Source organism: Ambystoma mexicanum, chromosome 1p (genome assembly GCF_040938575.1).
Source record: "Ambystoma mexicanum isolate Mex_15411 chromosome 1p, UKY_AmexF1_1, whole genome shotgun sequence".
NCBI lineage: Eukaryota > Metazoa > Chordata > Amphibia > Caudata > Ambystomatidae > Ambystoma > Ambystoma mexicanum.
Window position 1 is genome coordinate 1,304,337,539 of NC_090921.1, and position 22,472 is coordinate 1,304,360,010.

The following is a 22,472-nucleotide window of genomic DNA, read 5'->3' on the forward strand; positions in this document are numbered from 1 at the left end:
AAAAAGGACCAGGACCCTCCTGGCCCATAGGCTACGGGCGGAGATAATAGCACTGGAGGGATCAGAAGGGAAGGGTGACGAAGTGAGGGAAAGGGACTTGGGGGATGCAAGAGAGACAAGGCAAGAGCTGAGAGCATTGGAGATGGGGAAAATTGTAGCGGGCCTCCAACACCTGTGTTAAAGGTATTATGAAAAAGGAGAGAAGGCTGACGCTATGCTGGCGGCCAAACTCCGGGGCCAATGGAGAGATAGATGGGTGAAAAGGACTCAAGCAGGGAGGAGGGGGCAAAACCGGATCCCAAGGGTATAGTGGAGGAATTTGCGGGGTTTTACAAGACTCTCTACGGGAGGGAAGGAGAAGTGGAGGCGGAGGCACTGGGAGCATACCTCGGAGAAGTAACATTACCTGTGATGGACCCCTCAGAGGCATCAGCCTTAGACACCCCAATAACGAGCGAGGAGGTACTCAAGGCAATATCGGGACTTAAGCTGGGCAGGGCCCCTGGGGAGGACGGATTCACCGCAGGCTTTTATAAGGCCTTTGGAGGCCTACTAGCGGGGTTCTTGGCGGGCCTATTCACAAATATCATGAGGACCGGGAGTGCACCCCCGTCTTTTGGCAAAGTACTGATAACAGTGATTCCGAAGGAGGGCAAAGATCCAGCAGACTGCCGGTCTTATAGACCAATTTCCCTCTTGAATGTGGACGCTAAACTGTTCACCAGGATCATAGCCAGGAGACTAGACAGCCATATGCCGGTACTCATCCATTCCGACCAGGTGGGCTTCATACAGGGGAGAGAGGGGGCAGACACCCTCCGTAAAACCCTGCACCTCATGAGGGAAGCAGCCCCAAAGGGAGACAACCCTGTCTTGGTGGCCATTGACGCCGAAAAAGCGTTAGACAGGGTGGACTGGGAGTTTCTACATGGTGTCCTTGTCAAACTGGGCTTTGGTGAGGGAATCAGACGAGCCATTAGGGCCTTATATACAGACCCCTCTGCTAGAGTCATGGTAAATGGTCGCCTGTCACGAACATTCAGCCTTCAAAGGGGGACGAGGCAGGGCTGCCCCCTCTCCCCAATCCTGTTCGCCATGAGCATGGAAATACTCGCGGAGTGCATCAGATGTGCCACGATGGTCCGCGGTATTGACGATGGCGGTCGGACCTTTAAGCTCAGCCTCTATGCAGATGAAATACTGCTCCACCTAAAGGGAACCTACTAGTTTTGTCCCGGCAGCCGTGCGTGTTATCGAACGGTTTGGCCAATTCTCAGGCTTCAGGATAAACATTGGGAAATCAATGATCTTCCCCTTTGCCCCAGATGCAGACAGGGACCTGACGGAGCTACCCCCCCCACCCCCTCTGGGTTTTCAAATCTGTACCGAAGAGATCAAATACCTGGGGATCAATATCGTCCGGCCCCACGAAGATTTAAGCCAGGCAAACTACCCCCGCTGTTCGAAACAATTATTGAAAGAGATGGAGACATGGGGTAGGGGGCAAATCTCATGGATGGGAAGAATAAACGCCATAAAGATGAACCTCCTCCCCAGGGTCCTGTATGTTTTCCAGATGCTCCCATTAGAGGCCACAGAAGCACTCATTAAAGAAGCCAAAAAATGCATAACGAAATTCGTATGGCAGGGCTAGAGACCCAGAATAGGTTATGAAACACTCACCCTCCCCAAGGATAGAGGGGGTGGGGTCGGCCTCCCAGACTTACGAAACTACCACAGAGCAGCCCAGCTCAGAACCCTGGCCCCCCACCTCAGAGAGGACCCCAACAAGCAATGGGTCTTTCTTGAAAACTCCCTCCTGTGCCCTGTCACAGTAGGTGAGTGGTTATGGGTCCCGATGAAAAAGCTCCCAAGGAGAATTAGGGAACACCCAATACTAGTAACAATGTGGAAGGCGCTGGAAGGTAAGGGACACAGAGAGAAGGTGACCACTTGGCCCTCCCCCATGAGCCACATCTGGTCCACACCAGTTTTAGAGAAAATTCCATGCCATGAATACTATCAGCCCTGGTTCGACGCGGGCCTATGCAGAGTTGGTCAGTTGGTCAGAGAGGAGTCCTTTATAAGTATCCAGGAGCTTGAAGAGTCCCTGGGAATAGGCAGGCTCTCCCCACTCCTCTACCTGAGACTCAAGGGAATCCTAATGAAACCAAAACTAAAGCCCAAATTACAAAGACAACTCACCCCAGTTGAGAAAATCTTAGACACCCATGTAGTAATGAAAGGCCTCATCTCACTCTTTTATTCTGCCCTTCTAAACCCCCGGGAGGGAACCACCAAAAGCCTCAGAGGGAAATGGGAAAGAGATTTGGGTTGTAGGATCGGAGACGGTCTCTGGGGGCGACTCTGTAGTAGATCATTCAAGACTTCGATCTCCTGCCAATACAAAACCCATGCTGTTAAACTCTTGCACAGATGGCAGTATGACCCGATAACACTCTCTAGGATGTTCCCAGATGTAATCCCGCTTTGCTGGCACGGGTGTAGGGAAAGGGCAAACTATTGGCACACGTGGTGGTCATGCGGGAAGGTCCAAACTTACTGGGCCGAAGTGCTCAGCTGGCTGAAAGAGGCGGGAGAAGGGGTACTCCCACTGGACCCGATTTTGATATTGTTCGGCCTGCAGCGTAAGGATGACCACTGGGAAAAATTATCAGACCTCTCACATTCCCTACTGTTGGCAGCCAGAGCGGCCCGTGCTAGAACACGGAAGAGGCCCGCCCTCCCCACGAAGAGAGAATGGGTGATGATAGCCAACAACATATTCCTTATGGAAAGACTTACAGCGGCCCTACATGGTTCCAGCACCCAAATAGAGATAGACTGGCTGCAATTTCAAGAGGTGTTTGACAAAACAGAGGTCACGTCCTGAGACCCTCAGGCGCCCTTGTCCGGCCCAAACACAAGCCCTGACATTGAGCGAATGGACCTGGAACTTGGAAAGCCGGTTAACCACTGGCGGAGAAAACCCGGATCGACGCTGCTCTATGCCGCATGACTTCTATAAGCAGACTGAATCGCCTGAGATACTGGGTGGGGTTGGTGGGTGGGAGGGAGGGAGGGGGGGTTGGAATAAACGCAGGGAATACTGGCCTATAGTTTAATTTGTTCAGGGTGATTGCCCAAATGTTGAGATTTGAGTACCTATGCTGTTATTTTCAAAAATCAATAAAAATTGAATTAAAAAAAAAAAGTAAAGTGGACCAAACAAGAATCTAGGAATCCACGAAGGTTCTTGGCCGACCCGTCGTATTTGTCCACAATGCCGCCTAGTAAGATGCGCTCTTTCGTGGCAGAATCACGGGATGAAACCAATTGCTTTAGCGCGGCATTCTCTGCCTTAAGGTTTTGCACTTCGGTTGTTAGTTCCTGCATGCCACGCGTAAGATCCTGGACGGCAGCCTCCATGCCTGTATCGACTTCGGTCAGGTGGCGTCTCAATCTGTCACAGGTTTCCCCCTTTCTCACCTGTTTTCGCTGCTTGATGGATTCCGTTGCAGAAGTTTTATTCCTTATGGTTCGGGTCTTGTACAAGCCCGCTCAGCCGTCTTCGGCTTCCAGCGTTCGTTCACTTCTTGCCCGGGATCGATATTGAACTCCAGGAAATCCAGGAATAAGTAAGGAAGGAAGGAAGCACTCGGGCGCGGTGCACAGATTCCAGGAGAAGGTAGGGTAGAAGGAGAGAGGATAGAATGAAGCAGGGTTCTGGGATCCAGGAAAATAGCAAAGTTCCGAAAGGGCGAACTTCCGAGCACACGTCTAGCCACAGCTAACAGTAGCGTTGAGACGCACGGTAGCGCGGGGTGTGGCTAATTTATCGTGTGTGCAGCAATGGACGTGAAGACTGGTAGGCAGCGCTCAGTGTAGCGGCCATGTGGGTAGTACAACATAGTGTAAGCCCCAACGTGACAAGGACCAGGAGGCCCAGAAGGGGCGTGACCGATAGGTCATGACAGGCTTTACAATAACGATCTCATTACCATATAACGATACACCCAATTATTTTCTAACAGTGGGCCCCATTACAAGTTTGCCGGTCTGGAAACAACGGTACAGGTAAGCTTGCTGGTACCGTAATTTTCAGACCGGCAAACTACGAGTTCTGCGAGCGGGTGCCTTTCAGCCCGCCAGGTATGACTTGGCGGGCAGAATGGCACCCCGGATGCACTGGCACCATACATGAAAGGCGCTGGTGCATCCGGCATCTTTATTCCCATTGAGTCCAATGGGACTCAAATGGGAATGGGGAAGTAATATTTTCCGGCACCCGGCAATGGGGAATTACCGGGACCCCCAGGGCTGCAATTCCCCGTTAAGTCCCCAATGCCGGGTGCTGGAAAAATAATTACTCTGGCGGCAGCCGTGCCGGTATTTACCGCCACGGCTACCGCCAGAGTCATAATGAGGCCCAGTGTGTCTATTTCTTAACAAAATAGTTGTTGATACGTGTTTCAGCCACAATACATGAGCCCCCTCATTATGGCCCTTTGATGCTGCAGCCATCTTCAGCCACCTTTCAAGTGATGCAGTCGCCTGAGCATGAAGAATTACAGTATCCTAGGTCCAGAGCTCAATTAGTGAGACACCCACAAGTACAACATTTTGTGAGCAGTGGGGCATAGCATGGTTCCCACATGTGTCCTGACGAAGGCTGGAGCATCAAAGGGCCATAATGAAGGGCTCATATATTCTGGCTGAAACACGTGGCGATGACTATTTTGTTGTTAAGAAACAAACACACTGTTAGAAAATAATTGGGTGTATTGTTATATGGTAATCAGATCGTTATTGTAAAGCCCCTATTGACTAAAAGGGCCTTTATATATTATTTGTAATTGGTTGCTACTGTGAATGTGGTTATAAATGGTGAAGCATGATTAGTTTGGTATGCTTGTACTTGTATAATGGAAGTGAGAGCCAATAGTAGTATGAAGATGTTTTTCTAATGTTATATGTGGCCGAATGGCAGTAATTTATACTGACAAGAAATACAATTATTTATTCTTTTTGAGCTAAGTCGTATGATAAGAATTAATTCCAATCAGTTCTGTCCTAGGTCTTGATCTTTGTTTTGGTTATACTATGATTTTGTTTTTAAGGACATTTTTATGGTTTTCATGTTTTTTTTAATCATGTATGGATTTATTGTAAAGTTTTATGGATTATGTGAATACGAAATAAACTGAAACTGGCTTGGACTATTCTTCACGTAGGCTTTATGCAAAAGAGAAAATGCAGTATGAGTAATATTTTACATCTCGATTCTTCAGCGATCACTAAACATTCGAGTATTCAGTTTTGAGCACAAAATGCAATGTTCGAGGGAATTGTTTTTAGAACTGAACCTAAATCCAATGTTAACCAATGGTGTAAACCCACATGAAAAAGATCTGAGGTTATAGTAAAGGGTAGCTGTCAAATCTTCTAGTCAGAGCGAGGCGCAATTGTTAAAAGCATTTACTCAATGTTCTATCAGTCAAAGACAAGAAGACCATCTTGTGGTTATAGTGTAAAGGAGCTGTCAAAGTCCCAGTCCAATTACAAACGTGCAAGAAAAGTAGGAGAAAATCCCAAGCCAAGCAAGACAGCTCAAAGACAATGGATACTGTGTAGTTGGAGTGCAGAAGGACAAACTGGATGCTGGGGTATGGTGCAGCTAGCTCGGTAACTGGGTAAGGCATATCAACGGTCAAGAGCTGAAGTGATGGAACAGTGATTAGTCAGCAAATAAGGCAGAGATTCCTAAGGTCACAGAAGAGATTTGTAGATGCCACAGGCAGTTGTGAGTGACAGATCCCATCCATTGCTAATCCTTTTAGGAGATTATGTGCTTAGCCACAAGATGAGCAGTGCAGGGACCAGCAGATTCTCCTCAGGGAATAAGAGGTTCTGTAGATCAGTAACTTGGCTGGTCCCACTGAATTAAGTGAAAATAATGTGAGCACAGTTCCCTCTGGTCTTGTGAAGTAATCGGAGAAGCATGCATCAGAAATTAGAGATGGCAATCTGGCTCAGGACAGATGTCCCAGCAGTATTTCCTTAGTTTTACTCTGATGAGTTCCTTTCCAGCTTCTTTGGGACGAATCCCAGCAACTGACAATGGTAAGGTGCAGAAACCAACATTTTAAATGGCACTCTTGGGAGCTAGATGCACATAAAACTTCCAATCATGTACACGAAATCATGGAAACATTTGACAGCCAACAATCCTTTATGGTTGCCACATTGAAACGTTTCTGGACTTCTTCCTGGGAAAGCCCACAGAATGTTGATTACACTGTGAATCCCAGACACCCATTCATACCATCAACCAGATCCAATCACGCTACCATGTCCAGGTCACAACCTTGAATCTCAGGCAGACTATAATTGTCATACAGTCTTATCCATGTCACAACCTTGTTGTATAGTCTAGCTGAGCCTCTAAAAACCAGGTCACCATCTTAAGGCGACTTGCAGTGACAAGCCATTGTTCCCGAAAAAGGAAAATGTAGCTGCAGCAGTGTGCAGACATCAAAAGGTTCACAAAGAACCAGTGCCTTGCAAACCATTGGCCCTTAGTTGCGCTTTATACATTTTCAAATAAGAGCTGCCAACCGCCAGTGAGCTACACAACAGGCCGAGCATGGTGTCCTTCTCAAAGAAAAGATAAAAGACCAGAGGACATCTTTGGGTGCTCAGAAATGGGCATCGAAATGGCTCACTACGCACAGAGTTAAATTGCTATTAGGACCCTGGATTGGGACCCAGGGGAGAGAAACAAAGGTCAGTAAATCAGTATGACAAGCCACCCCAGGCCATAGGGTTTACGATCAAAACCACTTGGTATGCTTAAGCCCCAAACAAACATAACTTCTAATTAGGAAGGAGCGGACAAAAAGATACAATTATAGAACAAGAAAAATAAAAAACTGTTACGATTTAACACCATGTGGACTTCAAAATGAGGACACAGGACTAGAATAAAAACATACAGGAATGGACTATCATAACAACAGCCGATCAATGTAAGCCACATATGGTCTATACACACACAGGAGGAATTAAAACGAGTACCTGAATAAAGGAAGTTCCACACACAAATGTGGTACAGGAGACTAGAGGGGTAACCAAATACGATTTGGAGGGATGTGTAAAGGCTTAAGTAGGAATAATTCTAACTGTGCTGCATAAATAGGACAGGGAGGGTAGCAGAATGCGAGAACAGGGTTAAAGTATTTGATACTCACTGGCACATTGATCTTTGGATGCTCATTGTGTTTTTTCTTGAGCTCTTCAAAGCGTGCCTCCTCCTGCCGGCGCTTGTCCTCATCCAAAGACTTCAAGTACTCCCTCCGTTCGTGCTCCTTCATCATCTCATAGTGCTTGAACTGCTCATGCCGGGCTGCATCAAAGTTCTCCAGATCCTTGGTGGCCTGTGGAAAAAATGTGCTTATTTTTAACCAGGGAAGACAGACGCCAAGGCTACGTAAAACACATTTCAATAAAAGTTATGTCGATATTAAAAATGAAACATTAAAAATAAAAAAAGACTCCACGCTGTTCCCATGTGACCGAATGACTCCATTCAACTCTTCTGGAATTCCAGAAGCGCTAATCGCTTGAAAAACCTTGATTGCCCTACTGACAAGTTTGCCCCTGGTTGTTTGGAGCATGATCTGCTTTTTTGGCCCATGCTAGCAATAAGGAGTGATTGCCCTAAAATTAATTAATTTTAAAGGTAACCTTACTGCTCTAAAACATCAAATAAGCCAAACCATCTTTGGTCCAAGGCAGATGACTCGCAGTGATTCAAGTGAAGTAAATAGTGTGCGCCGGCATCAAGAAAGGAATGCAGACCTTTACATTGTAATGTTGCATCAGATGCCCCCCATGACTGCTCCCAAGACCTGCTGCAACAGAAGACCTTCAACCATCACCTGGGTTATGTTACACTAGAATGCTACTTCGAGATATTAAAATGCTGGCATGTCTTTTAATCGGTGTATTTTCAATGCAAGTCAACTCAATTTTTACAAAATAAACTTTAAAAAAAGGACTCAAAGACGACCACAAAAACAAAATTGATCCCATTGCAACAACCCTTTCTCTGTACTAGAACATTAAATGAAATTAGTGAAAAGTGTTTCCATTTAGGGACTAAGACGTAGTGTTAAGATGGAGTTTCAGAAGCAGCCCTGTGGACAGATTCTGGAAGGCCACCTTATTCTGATGAATAGGGACAATTACTAAGGTCTAGGCAAACTATCTGGGCAGTGTGACTGAACAGTAAGGCTTGGACTTAAAACAGGCAGAAAGCAGTGAAAGGCTCACTCAGGATACATGTCTCAGGATCATCTCTTCATCTTATGTTCTCCTCTTTCTCTACTAATACAGCAGTATGTGTTCACTCTAATTGTCAAATCACTTTCTCCTTGCCTCCCTCCTTCTGTAACTCCTCCATTCTCATACTTTTTTCTTGTCGACACTTCTGTTCTATTGATCCTTCTTTTTTTCCTCCCTTTCTTCTTCTTGTCCTTACAATGACAATGTTACTAGTTTCTTGCCCCTCTCTGTCTCTCACTCTAGTCCTCTGAAGGTCTCCTTCATACTCGTACTCTCCACTAGTACCCTCCCTTCTCTACTACCCAAACACTATATACGCCCACTGTGCTAGCCAACCTATGCCCTAACTCAAACCCAAAACAAGCAACACACACAACAAACAAACCCAGACACTGGATCTTACCCGTACGGACACAACAAGCCAGTAAGCACAACCACAGAACTCTTAATAATACAAGTTAGACAGAATGTATACAAATAGTCATTTATTTAGGCCCAAGACAAACAAACCAGGCAAGTAAAATACAGAAAACATTCACTACTAGCATGAATACATTCACGTTGATGTGCTCTGCTAAGAGCACTAACACTTCACTTTTAAAATAGTTTGCAGAGTACTGTTAAAGTAGTGTAAGCAAGTGAATAAATAGAACCAGGTAAGTAATCAACACTTTGAGAACTAATATGCTGAAAATTAACGAGTTAACAAAAACCATACAAAACCTTAGGAATAAGCACTATCCTTAAAATGTCCATCTCTAAATACAGAAGGGGTCTACTGCCCCTAGAGTCACAAGTAGCAATCCACTTCTTTTCAGGAGGCTAGGAGTGAGTCGCTTTAGGAAGACTGAGCAAATGTTGGCTAGAGCCAACAAGTCGTTTTTAATTGTGCCAAAGTTTAATAAAAACAAGGACGTCTTTAATAAAGTCACACACATAAAACCATCAGTTCAAATGAGTACTTCAGTCCTAATACAAAGTATAAAAAATATATCAAGTATATTTAAAACATTCTCCTAACCCAAATGTCTAAATGTGGGTGATTTACCAAAGGCAAGTACTCAACATAACATAAAAAGCAGTGTGGAGAACCAGGATAGCCCCACAATCTAAAAGGCAGGCAAGTAGCTAGTAGCCTGCACACCTAAGTGCAGTGTCCTAAAGACACATCCAAAACCTTGCATATATTAAAGGCCCCAGACCTGATGGACAGAGCTTAAACACATATGCCAGGGTATGGGATTAAAAAGGGAAAAATATTTTTCCCCCCCAAAAAAAATAGGTTTAAAAAATCCCTGAGGCCTTAAACACATTCGCCATCAATGTAGACCCTGTAAGGCCTTATAACAGTACAACTGCCCAGTCACTTTGAATAATACATTAAAGCCACACAGTGGATGGAATCATAGTAAACCTTAGAAAATACTTCAAAGAATCAATTGACATTTTAACAGTTACCTTCCTAATGCATTTCATGAAAACCATATACACTGCGTTACAGGATGCAATAATAGTGTTGCAAGTATATTTTCCATTGCAGAAATTTAGCAGGATCATTTTAATCCAGTTAAATAAAAAAATAGGGAAATTTGGTCCAGAGCTCACTACAAAAAATTGCAGGCATTCAGTAACAATGTCCAGGGGCAGGTAAATAACCAGAGTCTCTGCAAGGAGAGTTCTAGTGGCAGTTCATAGTTCCATAGGATATAGTAGGAAAAGATAAAAGCCCATCCATATTACTGGCGGCAAGTCTGATCTAGGGGTAGATGCTGTGACAATCGTCCCCATGGAGTCCTCAAGGAAGAGTTCTAGAGATCAGAAGATGGACCCCAGAAAGAGAAGTTACAGAACAGGAGGACCCGCAATGAAAGTCTATGGGCAATCGCAGTGAAGACTTGCCTCCAAGGAATATCTAGCATGGACCAGGGGGACACCCACCAGTGAGTATCGTGAATAATCACCCTTTCCAGGACACCAAGGAAGATGCTCATGTTTGTGGTTTCGGTGGAAGCTGCTGCATTGACTCAAAAGGATCCCAGGAATGCAGCCTTTGTTGTTAACTGTACTGGACGCCTCAGTGGAATTCTCTACCACTCCTCTCAGGTCTACTACTCTTTCTAATCTCCCAATGTACTCTTCTCGCTCTCTCTCGCTCTCGCTCTCTCCCACTCTATAGGCTGCCTGCCATCTCCTAATCTTCAATGAAAGCATAATTTGTCCTACCCCGCACTCCTGCCTTTTTTCGTCTTGGAGATTTCAATCTCCATCTTACTACTACCCATGCTGTCCTCACTTATTACCTCTTAACATCCTAAGCACATTCCCTCCAACACTACATGTCTCAGGATCATCTCTTCATCTTATGTTCTCCTCTTTCTCTACTAATACAGCAGTATGTGTTCACTCTAATTGTCAAATCACTTTCTCCTTGCCTCCCTCCTTCTGTAACTCCTCCATTCTCATACTTTTTTCTTGTCGACACTTCTGTTCTATTGATCCTTCTTTTTTTTCCTCCCTTTCTTCTTCTTGTCCTTACAATGACAATGTTACTAGTTTCTTGCCCCTCTCTGTCTCTCACTCTAGTCCTCTGAAGGTCTCCTTCATACTCGTACTCTCCACTAGTACCCTCCCTTCTCTACTACCCAAACACTATATACGCCCACTGTGCTAGCCAACCTATGCCCTAACTCAAACCCAAAACAAGCAACACACACAACAAACAAACCCAGACACTGGATCTTACCCGTACGGACACAACAAGCCAGTGCGCACAACCTTAAACACCTGCCACTCTACACATAAAACACACATACACACCCCAACATAACAGACACATCGAAATATCCCAGGCATTGTACCTTACCCGTATGGATACAACAAGCCAGTGCATGCAACCTATCATCTGCAAGCCAATACACACAGACGCCAGTTTCTCCTGGTTCTGGACCTATCTTATCTTTCTTCCCTCACTAACCAATCCCGTCCTCCGTCTTGCAGAGTCACATGAGCGCCTGGAGACTGCCTTTGGGTGGTATCGGAGCATGGTATAAATCAACATAACATAGCTACTCTCCCCTACTTACTACTACTGAACACTCCACCCGCACCTCCAGTGTCCCTATCTACCCACACTCACTTTCCAGTCGCACTCTGCTCTCCCTTTATTAGCCAGATACTACTTGCACACACACACGCAACCAGGTACAACTTTATAATGGATTGTGTCCTCCCACGGATTCCTCATCTTAGACATATACGTATCCTGCAGTCACCGAAAACAAATTCAACAGCAAGGGGCGCTGTGCGCCATCAGCGTCCCCCGAAGGTTACCATTCCTGCGCGCGGACGTGTAGTCAATGGTAGTATAAATAGCATGCAAAGTGCCCAGTTTCCTCCACCCCTTTGAAAAGACAATGCTCTGATGGTAGGAGTTCCACCGGCGACAAAATCACCAGTAAGGCCCAGGAAAAGAAAAAGCAATCCAGTTCCAGGAGTGATTTGTATATTATTAATTATTATTGTGTGTCACTCTTCCTCTTCAAAAAAGAAGAGTAAGAAACTGTGCCATCATTCTTCGTCCTCAGATTCCTCGGGCAACAGACGTACATTTTCCCAAAAAGACAGTCTCGGCCGCCGAATGGGAACATTTTCATGAAAACATGGAGGTGATTTCGAATGTGGCTGCTCCTGGCACCTTGAAAGAGCTTGATCCCACTGTGTCCTCCAAGACCAGCAGCTAATCTGTGACAGCTTCGAATCCCACATGCCTAAAAGCCAGGGTCGAAAGGCCTCCAAAATGCCTTATCGAGTGGCGTCCGCAAAGTCGACTGCCGAGTCAGCGTCGAAGCAAATGGCTTCAATGACATCCTCAAAGGAATCAAAGTCGGAGGGACCGTCGGCATCAACTTAAAAAAATAAGCTACAATCTAAAACAGAACTCTTTAAATCCTTCGGATCCATTTTCGAGGAAGATGACTTCATCATCTTTCTATATGAAAGTTTTGGGACACCACATGTCCCAGAAGAACAAGTTATTCTCTTACCTGGTAACGTTCTTTCGATGGGATGGTCCGACGATGTATTCCATATCTATGACAGTAATCACCACAGCTGTGCTGCTTCGGAAAATCTTCGGCATCTGCGTCCTGCTTTGATGACGTCGATAAGCCGCCCTTGAGGACGACCTCTCACGGCCGACGTCACTGGATGTTATAAGTAGGACGCACGACGCCCGTAGCCTCAGTTGTAGTTTTTTCCCAGAACGTGTGCCACCAGTCTTCTGCCAGTCTGACACACAAAGCTTTGAGGAAACGTAAGCTGCAATCGCATAAGAAATTCTGTAGCGGGGAAGGTAGGGAGGGAGCGATATGGAATACGTCGGACCATCCCATCGAAAGAACATTACCAGGTAAGAGTAACTTGTTCTTCGAGGGGATTGGGTCCTCCGACGTATTCCATATCTATGACAGACTCCCAAAGCAGTACCAATGCAAGGAGGTGGGAAAAGAATTTAGAAAACAGAAATTTAGCATGCCCAATCAAATTGCGGAGTAAAGGACCGCCTTGCCAAAGGCCAGATCCTGCCCCCGGATGGAATTGAGGGAATAGTGACGTACAAAAGTATGTACCGAAGTCCAGGTGGCTGCATCACAGATGTTGCGAATAGGAACACCCCTCTGCAGGGCAGTAGAGGCAGCCATACCCCTGGTAGAATGGGCCTGTAAGCCGACCGGTGGGTCCTTACCCGCCAAGCGGTAACACTCAGAGATAGCCAAAATAATCCAGCGAGACAAAGTCTGTTTCGTCACAGCCCGTTCCAAACGCTTTCCAGTGTAACCAATGAAGAGCTCATCGTCCACTCTGACCCGGGACATGCGTGAAATATAAAAGCTTAACGCTCTCCTAGGATCAAGCCTATGGAGCCTCTTCTCTTCCTTACCAGGATGTGGAGGAGGATAAAATGCCGGAAGAACAACATTCTGGCCTAAATGAAATTCCGATACCACCTTCGGAAGAAAAGAAGGACGAACTCTAAAGACAACCCTGTCCTTATGAAACACAGTGAAGGGTGGCTTAACTGACAGTGCCTGTAACTCACTCACTCTGCGAGCGGAAGTGACCGCAACTAAAAATACAGTATCAAGAGTTAACAGTCTCAGAGGGCATGTATGCAAAGGCTCAAACGGAGCACCCATCAGAAACTTGAGAACAAGGTTCAAATCCCAACCGGGCCCTGGAAAGGCGACGGAGGGAACACATTAGTGAGCCCTTTCAGAAACTGAGAAATTAAAGGAATTTTAAAATAGGAACACTCTTCAGACGAGCGCTTAAAAATGGACAGCGCCGCCAGGTAACCTTTAATGGTACCCACTTGAAGGCCCCTGTGGGCCAAGGAAAGCAAAAAAGTCAGAACCATGGGAATTTTACATGCAAAAGGATCCACATTCTTAACCCTGCACCAGTCGCAGAACTTTCTCCAACGGCAACGGTACAGAGACTTTGTTGCGGGCCTTCTGGCCGAAAGCAACACCTTCATCACGTCTTCAGGGAGGTCCCAATCCTTATACCTCAACCTTTCAGAAACCAAGCGTGAAGGTTGAGGGACCTGACCTCTGGATGGAGAACCCGACCCCCCTCCCGTGAGAGCAGATCGTCTCGGTAGGGAAGACGACGTGGAGGGCAGATGGACAAGTCGAGAAGGTCCGGGTACCACGTCCTCCAGGCCCATGCCGGAGCAATGAGGATCATCCGGGAACCGAACCTCCGTAACCTCCGCAGTACTTGCGGGATGACGGAGACTGGAGGAAACGCGTACAGCAGTGGGAATGACCACTCCACCACGAACGCGTCACCTAAGGCTCCGTTTGGAGGAAATTCCCGCGAGCAGCACCTCTCGCACTTCCGGTTGACACTGGAGGCGAAGAGATCCACTTGAGGGGTCCCCCAAAGGGCGAAGATCTCCAGGAGAATCTCCTGAGCCAACTCCCACTCGTGAGAGATCGCGCTCTGCCTGCTCAGAGCGTCCGCCGTCTCGTTTTCGTCTCCTGCCAGATGAACTGCTAAGATCGAAACTTCCTGCTGGATTGCCCAGAACCAGAGCTGCATCGCCTCCCTGCACAGAGGAAGTGACCCTGCCCCCCCCTTTTTGTTGAGGTAGTGCATGGTCACCATGTTGTCCGTCAGGATCAGGACATTCTTTCCTCGCACAGTCGGCAGAAAAGCCTTCAGGGCTAGCCTGACGGCCCCCAGCTCCAACAGATTGATATGGAGTCTGGACTCCGACGGAGACCAACGACCGCTGACTGTCAACTCGTTGGCATGAGCTCCCCATCCTGTGAGGGATGCGTCCATCACGATCGTCACCTCCGGACAGGGCAGCCAAAATGGAGCCCCCCTCATCAGATTGCCTTCGTCGGCCCACCACAGAAGGTCCCGGGCGACCGAAGACGGCACCTGCACAGGGTCTGACATCCTGCCGGAGGACGGAGACCACTGGAGCTTGAGTGCCCATTGCAAAGATCTCATCCGCAACCTGGCCTCTGGCACCAGAAGAATGCAGGATGCCATGAGGCCGAGCAGTCTCAAGAACTCGAACGCTGGGAGAGACCGGGCAAGTTGAAACTTGTGCACCATCTGCTGAATGTGATGAGCCCTCACCTGCGGAGGAAAACACTGCCCCAGGGACGTGTCGAGCACTGCTCCGATGTACTGGAGCCTCTGAGTTGGTGTCAAATGGGACTTCTTTAAGTTGCGGGAGAAGCCCAGCTTGTGGAGGGAGTGGCAGGTGACTGACAGATGATCCAGGACTTGCTCGGGAGAGCGTGCTCTGATCAACCAATCGTCCAGGTAGGGGTAGACGTGAATCCCCCCCTTTCCTGAGGTGCGCTGCCACCACTACCATGAGCTTGGTGAAGACCCTCGGGGCGGAGGTCAATCCGAACGGCAGGACCCGAAACTGAAAGTGCGAGTCGCCAACCGCAAACCTCAGGTACTTCTTGTGCTTTGGATGGATCGGCACATGAAAATAAGCGTCCTTGAGGACGAGAGACACCAACCAGTCCTGAAGTTGAAGGGCCTGGAGGACTTGAGAGAGAGTAACCTTCTTGAACTTGTCCTTCCTGAGGAGTTTGTTCAAACCGCGCAAGTCCATGATGGGTCTCAATCCCCGTCTTTCTTGGAAATCAAAAAATAAGGGGAATACCATCCCTTGTTCCTCTCCGCTACAGGCACCAGTTCTATGGCGCCTTTCTCCAGCAGGGATTGAATTTCCTGCACAAGGAGCGGATCCGGACTCTTCAAAGAGATATTCCCCGGTGGATTGTCTTGAGGCCTCTGCCGGAAAGGAAGACAGTAGCTGTGGGTAATGATCTCCAGAACCCACACATCTGAAGTAATGGCGCGCCATTCTGCAAGATGCTGCGCCAGCCTTCCCCCAACCGGCGAACCATGGGACATGGCCTCATGACTGAGCTGAAGCGGCTGTGGCGTTGCCTGAGGGCAAAGAGGTAACAGCCCGAGCGGCCTTGGTACCTCGAGTACCTTGTTTTCCACCTCTGGCACTCCTACGGTGGCCCCTTTGACTGGCAGCTCCTCTCGCGTTACCAAAGGATGAGTAATAACGAAAGGAGCCTCCCCTCCATTGCTGTCCCCTAGGACGAAAAGGCGGAGGTTGTCGAAATGCAGCGCCCAACGACTTTGCTGCAGCTTTTGAGGTCTGCAACCTCTCAAGGCTCTCGTCAACCTTGCTGCCAAAAAGATGTTCCCAGTGAAAGGGCATGTTGAGGAGTCGGGCCTGCACATCAGGAGCAAACCCTGACTTCCACAACCACGCAAACCTGCGTTTCACGGTGCTCGCCGCCATGGACCGGCTGACGCAATCTGCCATGTCCAAACCCGACTGAACGGCCTCGCACATGGCATCCTTGCCGTCCTGAACCATGGCAAGGAAACCATCCCGTTCGTCCCCTTCGGGAATATGTTCAGCCGCCAAGGAAACACCTTTCCACAGAGTGTGTGTGAAACGAGACAAGGCACATATGGAGTTGGCCGCCTGAAGCGCCATCCCCCCTGCAGTAAACACTTTCTTTGCCCAGCCGTCAAAACGCTCGTCGTCCCTATCAGGAGGGATGGTAGGGTATGACGCCTGCTTTGCCGGGTCCGTAGCCGCCTGCACCACCAAACTCTTCGGAATAGGGTGCCTGGACAAGTAGCAGGGGTCACTAATGGCTGGGCGGTATTTTCGCGGCAAAGACTTGCTCACTGCCGTGAGACTCTCCGGAGCAGTCCAAGCCGCCGCCACCCTCCTCTGTAGAGCCATATGAAACGGCAGTACCGGGTCAGTTGGTGGACCAATTTCGAGGATATACGTAAGGTCATCCTGAACAAACTCCCCTGGGGGAGCAGACCATCCCAAGTACTCGGTGACCCTTGACATAAGGCACCGGTACGAAGAATCGGCATGAGAGCCAGACTCAGGCCTACAAAACTCCACCTCCAGAGAGGTGTCCAGCCTTAGAGCTGTCCATATGAAACGGCAGTACCGGGTCAGTTGGTGGACCAATGTCGAGGATATACGTAAGGTCATCCTGAACAAACTCCCCTGGGGGAGCAGACCATCCTAAGTACTCGGTGACCCTTGACATAAGGCACCGGTACGAAGAATCGGCATGAGAGCCAGACTCAGGCCTACAAAACTCCACCTCCGGAGAGGTGTCCAGCCTTAGAGCTGTCCATATGAAACGGCAGTACCGGGTCAGTTGGTGGACCAATGTCGAGGATATACGTAAGGTCATCCTGAACAAACTCCCCTGGGGGAGCAGACCATCCTAAGTACTCGGTGACCCTTGACATAAGGCACCGGTACGAAGAATCGGCATGAGAGCCAGACTCAGGCCTACAAAACTCCACCTCCGGAGAGGTGTCCAGCCCACTAGCATCATGCAGGAACTGCCTCAGGTCATCAAACTGGCTATGGCCCGAGAGAATCTCATCAGGCACCGTGTCAGGCACCATGCCATCATCAGAGCCCTCATCCACCTCTGAAATGAACTCCAGATGGCGGTAAGAAGGCACACAACTGGAACCAAAGCCATGCTTGACCTTGGCCAGAGCCTTTCTAGGTGGATCCCCCGAACAACGGGGTAGCCCTCCCCCCCCCCCGTCGACACAGCCTGGAAAGGCGTTGAGGGCGTCAAGTGAATCGGTGCCGGCGTCGAGAGAATCAGCGTTGATGACAAACGCAGCGCCAACAGCATCGACGGCGTCGACACAGGCCTTGAAGGCGGAGCCCCGAGCGTGTCCCTCGACATCCTGGGCGCCGACAACTTCCTCGGAGGCGGAGCCTCGAGAGAGTCCGGCGACGACCTCAGAGCCAACGGCGTCGATGTCTTCCTCGAAGACTTCACAGGCTCACGTGGTTTCAAGCGCGTCGAGGACCGGGACCCGGACATGCCAAGAACGATTCCCCTTGTCCGAGGGGGACCTTTCCCGCGAATCGTGATGACCACCCGAGCCCAACGGAGTGCGAACGGTGTCTCTCGGCTGATCATGACTGACCCCACTCGGAGACGCAGACGGACCAGTGCCCTGCGATTCGAGAATCGCCAACATTTTCTTCCTGAAGGAAGCCCATTCCTCCAGTGTCGCATGCTTGGTGGGGTAAGCGACCCGCCGACGGGCAGAGTCCTCGGATTAGGACGGGGAAGGCGACCGATGACGGCGCTTCCGGGAGTGCCTGAAGAGGCAGAGGAGTGGCGAGACCGAGACCCACTGGATTTCCGATGACGATGCAGAGAGTCGCCCCTCGAGACGTCCGTCGAAAGCCCCGCAGACCTCGACTTCTGGGGCTTGGACACCTTACCTGCCGATAACTTCTTCTTGCGCTCCCGCAAGGCTTTCGACGTGAGCGACTGGCAGTCGACACAGTCATCCGTGTCATGGGCCTCCCAGAGGCACCAGAGGCAGGCGTTGTGCGAGTCTGTGACCGACATCTTGGACCCACAGTCCCCGCACTTCTTAAAGCCCAGACGCGGCGTGAAAGACGAGGTAGACATCTTCACGAAGAAATATTTCACAAACACCAAACAGGATCGAAGAACCGAGAAAACAACAAACTCCAAAGAGTCGAGGCGCACCGAGATTCCCGAAGCGAACACTTTTGCAGAAAAAACGGAACTGAGGCTACGGGGGTTGTGCGTCCTCCTTATAACATCCAGTGACGTCGGCCGTCGAAGGAGGTCCGCGAGGGCGGTGTATCGACGCAGGATGCAGACGCCGAATATTTTCCGAAGCAGCACAGCTGTGGTGATTACTGTCATAGATATGGAATACGTCGGAGGACCCAATCCCCTCGAAGAACAAGTTACTTACCCCTGGGAATGTTCTTTTGACTGGATGTTCCGCCCACGTATTCCTCATCTTTGATATTCGATATCCAGCTTCAGCAAAAATTATTTGGCAGAGGGTGCTGTGCGTCGATGCAGTCAACTCGATTTGCCTCGAGAACTTCTGTCTCGAGATGATGTAATCTATGCAATATATAGCAAGCACAGCGCCCATTGGCTTCAGTTCTGTTTTTTTCTTACAGTAGAAATACCAGCATAACCACAGGAATTACCATACTCAACTATGAAGGAGCAAAACCTGTAATAGCATAGGAAATTCGACTATGGGATAGGTAAGGAGGGTGATGAAGAATACATGGGGGGGGAACATCCAGTCGAAAGAACCTTATGAATGCGATACAAATAAAATATATCATACCAGGGGTAAGTAACATTCTTCGAATGGATTGTGCCCTCTCGCGTATTACTCATCTTTGAGCAGTATTAGATTTGGTGGAGTGAGTAAGAATTTCAGTCTTTTAAAGGTTTTCATGAACCGAATGCAGAACTTCTTTTCCAAACCTCCCATCCTGACCAAGGGAAGACTCCAGGCTGTAATGTTTTGTGAACGTGTGAATAGTAGACCATGTTGCTGCCTCATAAATACTTTTTATCGGTACACCCATTTGCAGGGCTGTAGAGGTAGCCATGTACCTGGTGGAATGGGCTCCTAATCCTTCAGGAGGATACTTGCCTGCCAGTCTAACATTCTGAAATTGCCAGAATGATCCACCTGTATAAGGTCTGTTTCGTAACAGCCTGACACAGATTTTGGCCTGCAGAGCCAATGAAAAGCTGATCATCAAGGCAACGTTTTGACAGCCTAGATATATAAAAGCTCAGAGCTCTACAAGGGTCTAACCTGTGTAATCTCTCCTCCTTACCAGGATAAGGTGGGGGATAGAAAGAAGGTAAAACCATTTTCTGCCCGATGTGAAAATCAGAAATGATTTTGATTAAGGACGAAGGCTTAACCCTCAGAACAACCCTATCCTTACAGAAGATTGTAAAGGGTGGCTTGGATGGAAGTGCCTGAAATTCACTCACTCTATGGGCTGAAGTTAGAGCTACCAAGAGAATGGTTTTAAAAGTTAACCTTATGGACATGAGTGTAAAGGTTCAAAGGCACACAGACATTTTAGTACCAGATTAAGGTCACAAATTGGAACCTCGAAAGGAGATGAGAGGGGGCACATATTGGTGAGCCCCTTTAGAAATTGTGTCACTAGTGGAATCTTGAAATATGAACATTCTTCAGACGAGCGCTTAAAGATTGATACCGCCGCCATATAGCCTTTAATAGTTCCAACCTGGAGCCCAGGATTGACTAAGGATAGTAGAAAGGAGAACACCTCAGGTGTTTTGCACAGAAAAGGGTCTACATTCTTTTCACTGCACCAGTTGCAGAATTTGTTCCAACAGCAACGGTACAAAGACTGGCCGAAAGCAAAATCTCCATTACGTCATCAGGGATGTCCCAATCCTTGTATCTCAGCCTCTCAGAAACCATGCGTGAAGGCGGAGAGTTTTGACCTCTAGATGGAGAACCGGACCCTAATCTCGCGGGAGAAGTTCCTCTCTTAGTGGAAGACATATTGGAGGGTAGATGGACCTGTCCAGAAGGTCCAGGTATCACGTCCTCCTAGCCCAATCAGGGGCAACTAGGATCATGCGTTTCCTGAACTTTCTCAACCTCCCGATCACGTGAGGAATGACGAGGACTAGAGTGAACGTGTACAGGAGTGGAAACTCCCAGTCCACTACGAACGCATCTCCTAGAGCTCCTCTGGGGGAAATTCCCTGGAACAGTACAGTTCGCATTTCCAGTTGACACTGGTCACAAATAGATCCACTTGAGGGATTGCCCAAAGGGTGAAGATCTCTTGAAGGACTTCCTGAGCTAGTTTCCACTCATGGGAGACTGTGCTCTGCCTGTTCAGAACATCTGTCGCCATGTTCTCTTCTACGGCTAGATTAACTGCTAGGTGAACTGCTGATAGAGAGATTCATTCTTGATGTTCCCAGTACTAGAGCTGCATTGCCTTTCTGCACAGGGGTAGTGACCCTAACACCACCTCTTTTGTTGAAGTAGTGCATGGCCACTCTGCTGTCCGTCATTATCAGGACATTCTTTCCCCGCAGAGGACAGGAAGGTCTTCAGCCATCAGCTCCAAAAGATTGATATATAGTTTGGCTCTGATGGAGACCAATGACCGCTGACTGTCATATCGTTTGTGTGGGCTACCTACCCAGTGACTGAGGCGTTCGTTACTACCATCATCTCCGGCCATGGTTTCCAAAGGGGTTCTCCTTCAGAACGTTGTTCTCGCAGCAGGCCCACCACAGAAGATCTCGTGCGACCCTGCTTGGAACCTGAAGAAGGTCCGACATCTTTCCTGAGAAGTGGGACCATGGAGGTCAGAGCCCATTGAAGGGATCTCATTCTCAGGCGGGCCTCTGGCACCAGGAAAATGCAGGATGCCATGAGGCCGAGCAACCTAAAAAAAGAAAATCTAAGGCCGGGAGACGCAGGGCACTTTGAAATCTGGAGACCATCTGTAGAACGTCTTGAGCCCTCAACTCGGGTGGTGACCTCTTTCCCGATGAACTGGAGCTTTTCAGAAGGTGTCATATGGGACTTCTTGTAATTGAGGGAGAAGCCCAGTCTGTGAAAAGAGTGGCAGGTGACGTTGAGATGATCCCGGACTTGTTTGGGAGAATGCGCCCTGATCAGCTAATCGTCCGGGTGGGGGTAGACGTGAATCCCCCCTCTCCTGAGACTCGCTGCCACCAACGCCATCAGTTTAATGAAAAGAATACGAAATTGATAATGAGAACCGCCAAATGCGAACCTCAGGTATTTTCTGTGCTTGAGATGGATTGGCACATGAAAATAAGAATCCTGAAGGTCCAATGACACCATCCAACACTGGAGTTGGCGGGCCTGAAGGATCTGAGAAAGTGTGACCATCTTGAACTTGCCCTTTCTGAGGAACATGTTCAAGTATCTCAAGTCCAAGATGGGTCTCAATCCTCTGTCATTTTTAGATATTAGCAAATATGGAGAATACCATCCCTTGTTACTCTCCGCTACAAGCAACGGCTCTATGGTGCCTTTCTCTAGCAGAGTTAACATTTCCTGCACAAGCAGCAGATCTGGAATCCGTAAAGAGTGGCTCCCCGATGGATTGCTCTAATGTCTCTGTATGAAAGGAAGGCAATACCGGTGGGCTATGGTTTCCGATGGCCAAGCATACAAAGTAAGGTCTTGCCATTCTTCTAGATGCTGAGACAGTCTGCCCCCCACTGGTGAATTGTCACTCAAGACCTCAGAGGTTTTGAGGCGGCTGATGCAGTGGCAGATGGTAAAGATGCCCCTGCTTGAGCTGGCTTCGCACCTCTGCCTCGTCCACCAAGAGGGAAGTTTCTTTGGCCTCTTTGACCAGCCATTTCTCTCGCTCTTCCAACTGAGGAGTAGTAGCGAAAAGATCTACCCCTCCAAGTCTGTCCACTAGAGTGAAAAGGCTGAGGCTGCCGAAAAGCGGCACCTAAAGATTTGGCTGCCGCCTTAGAGGTCTGCAACTTCTCAAAGCTTTCGTCAGCCTTGTTGACAAAAAGAGGAGACCGGTCAAAGGGCATGTTGAGGAGTCTGGATTGCACATCCGGTGAAAAACCAGACTTCCTCAACCAAGCAAATCTGCGTATAACGGTGCTAGTAGCCATGGCTCAGCAGATGCCGTCAGC

At 48.4% G+C, this 22,472-nt stretch overlaps 1 protein-coding gene across 1 annotated transcript in view; it reads right to left on the reverse strand.

Moving 5' to 3' along the window:
• NUCB1 (nucleobindin 1) overlaps positions 1-22,472 on the reverse strand; it is a 684,805-nt gene that overhangs the window by 459,043 nt on the left and 203,290 nt on the right. Inside the window, exon 6 of the mRNA XM_069606079.1 lies at positions 7,251-7,436. Coding sequence (XP_069462180.1) covers positions 7,251-7,436 — 186 coding nt within the window. The remainder of the gene's footprint in view (positions 1-7,250; positions 7,437-22,472) is intronic.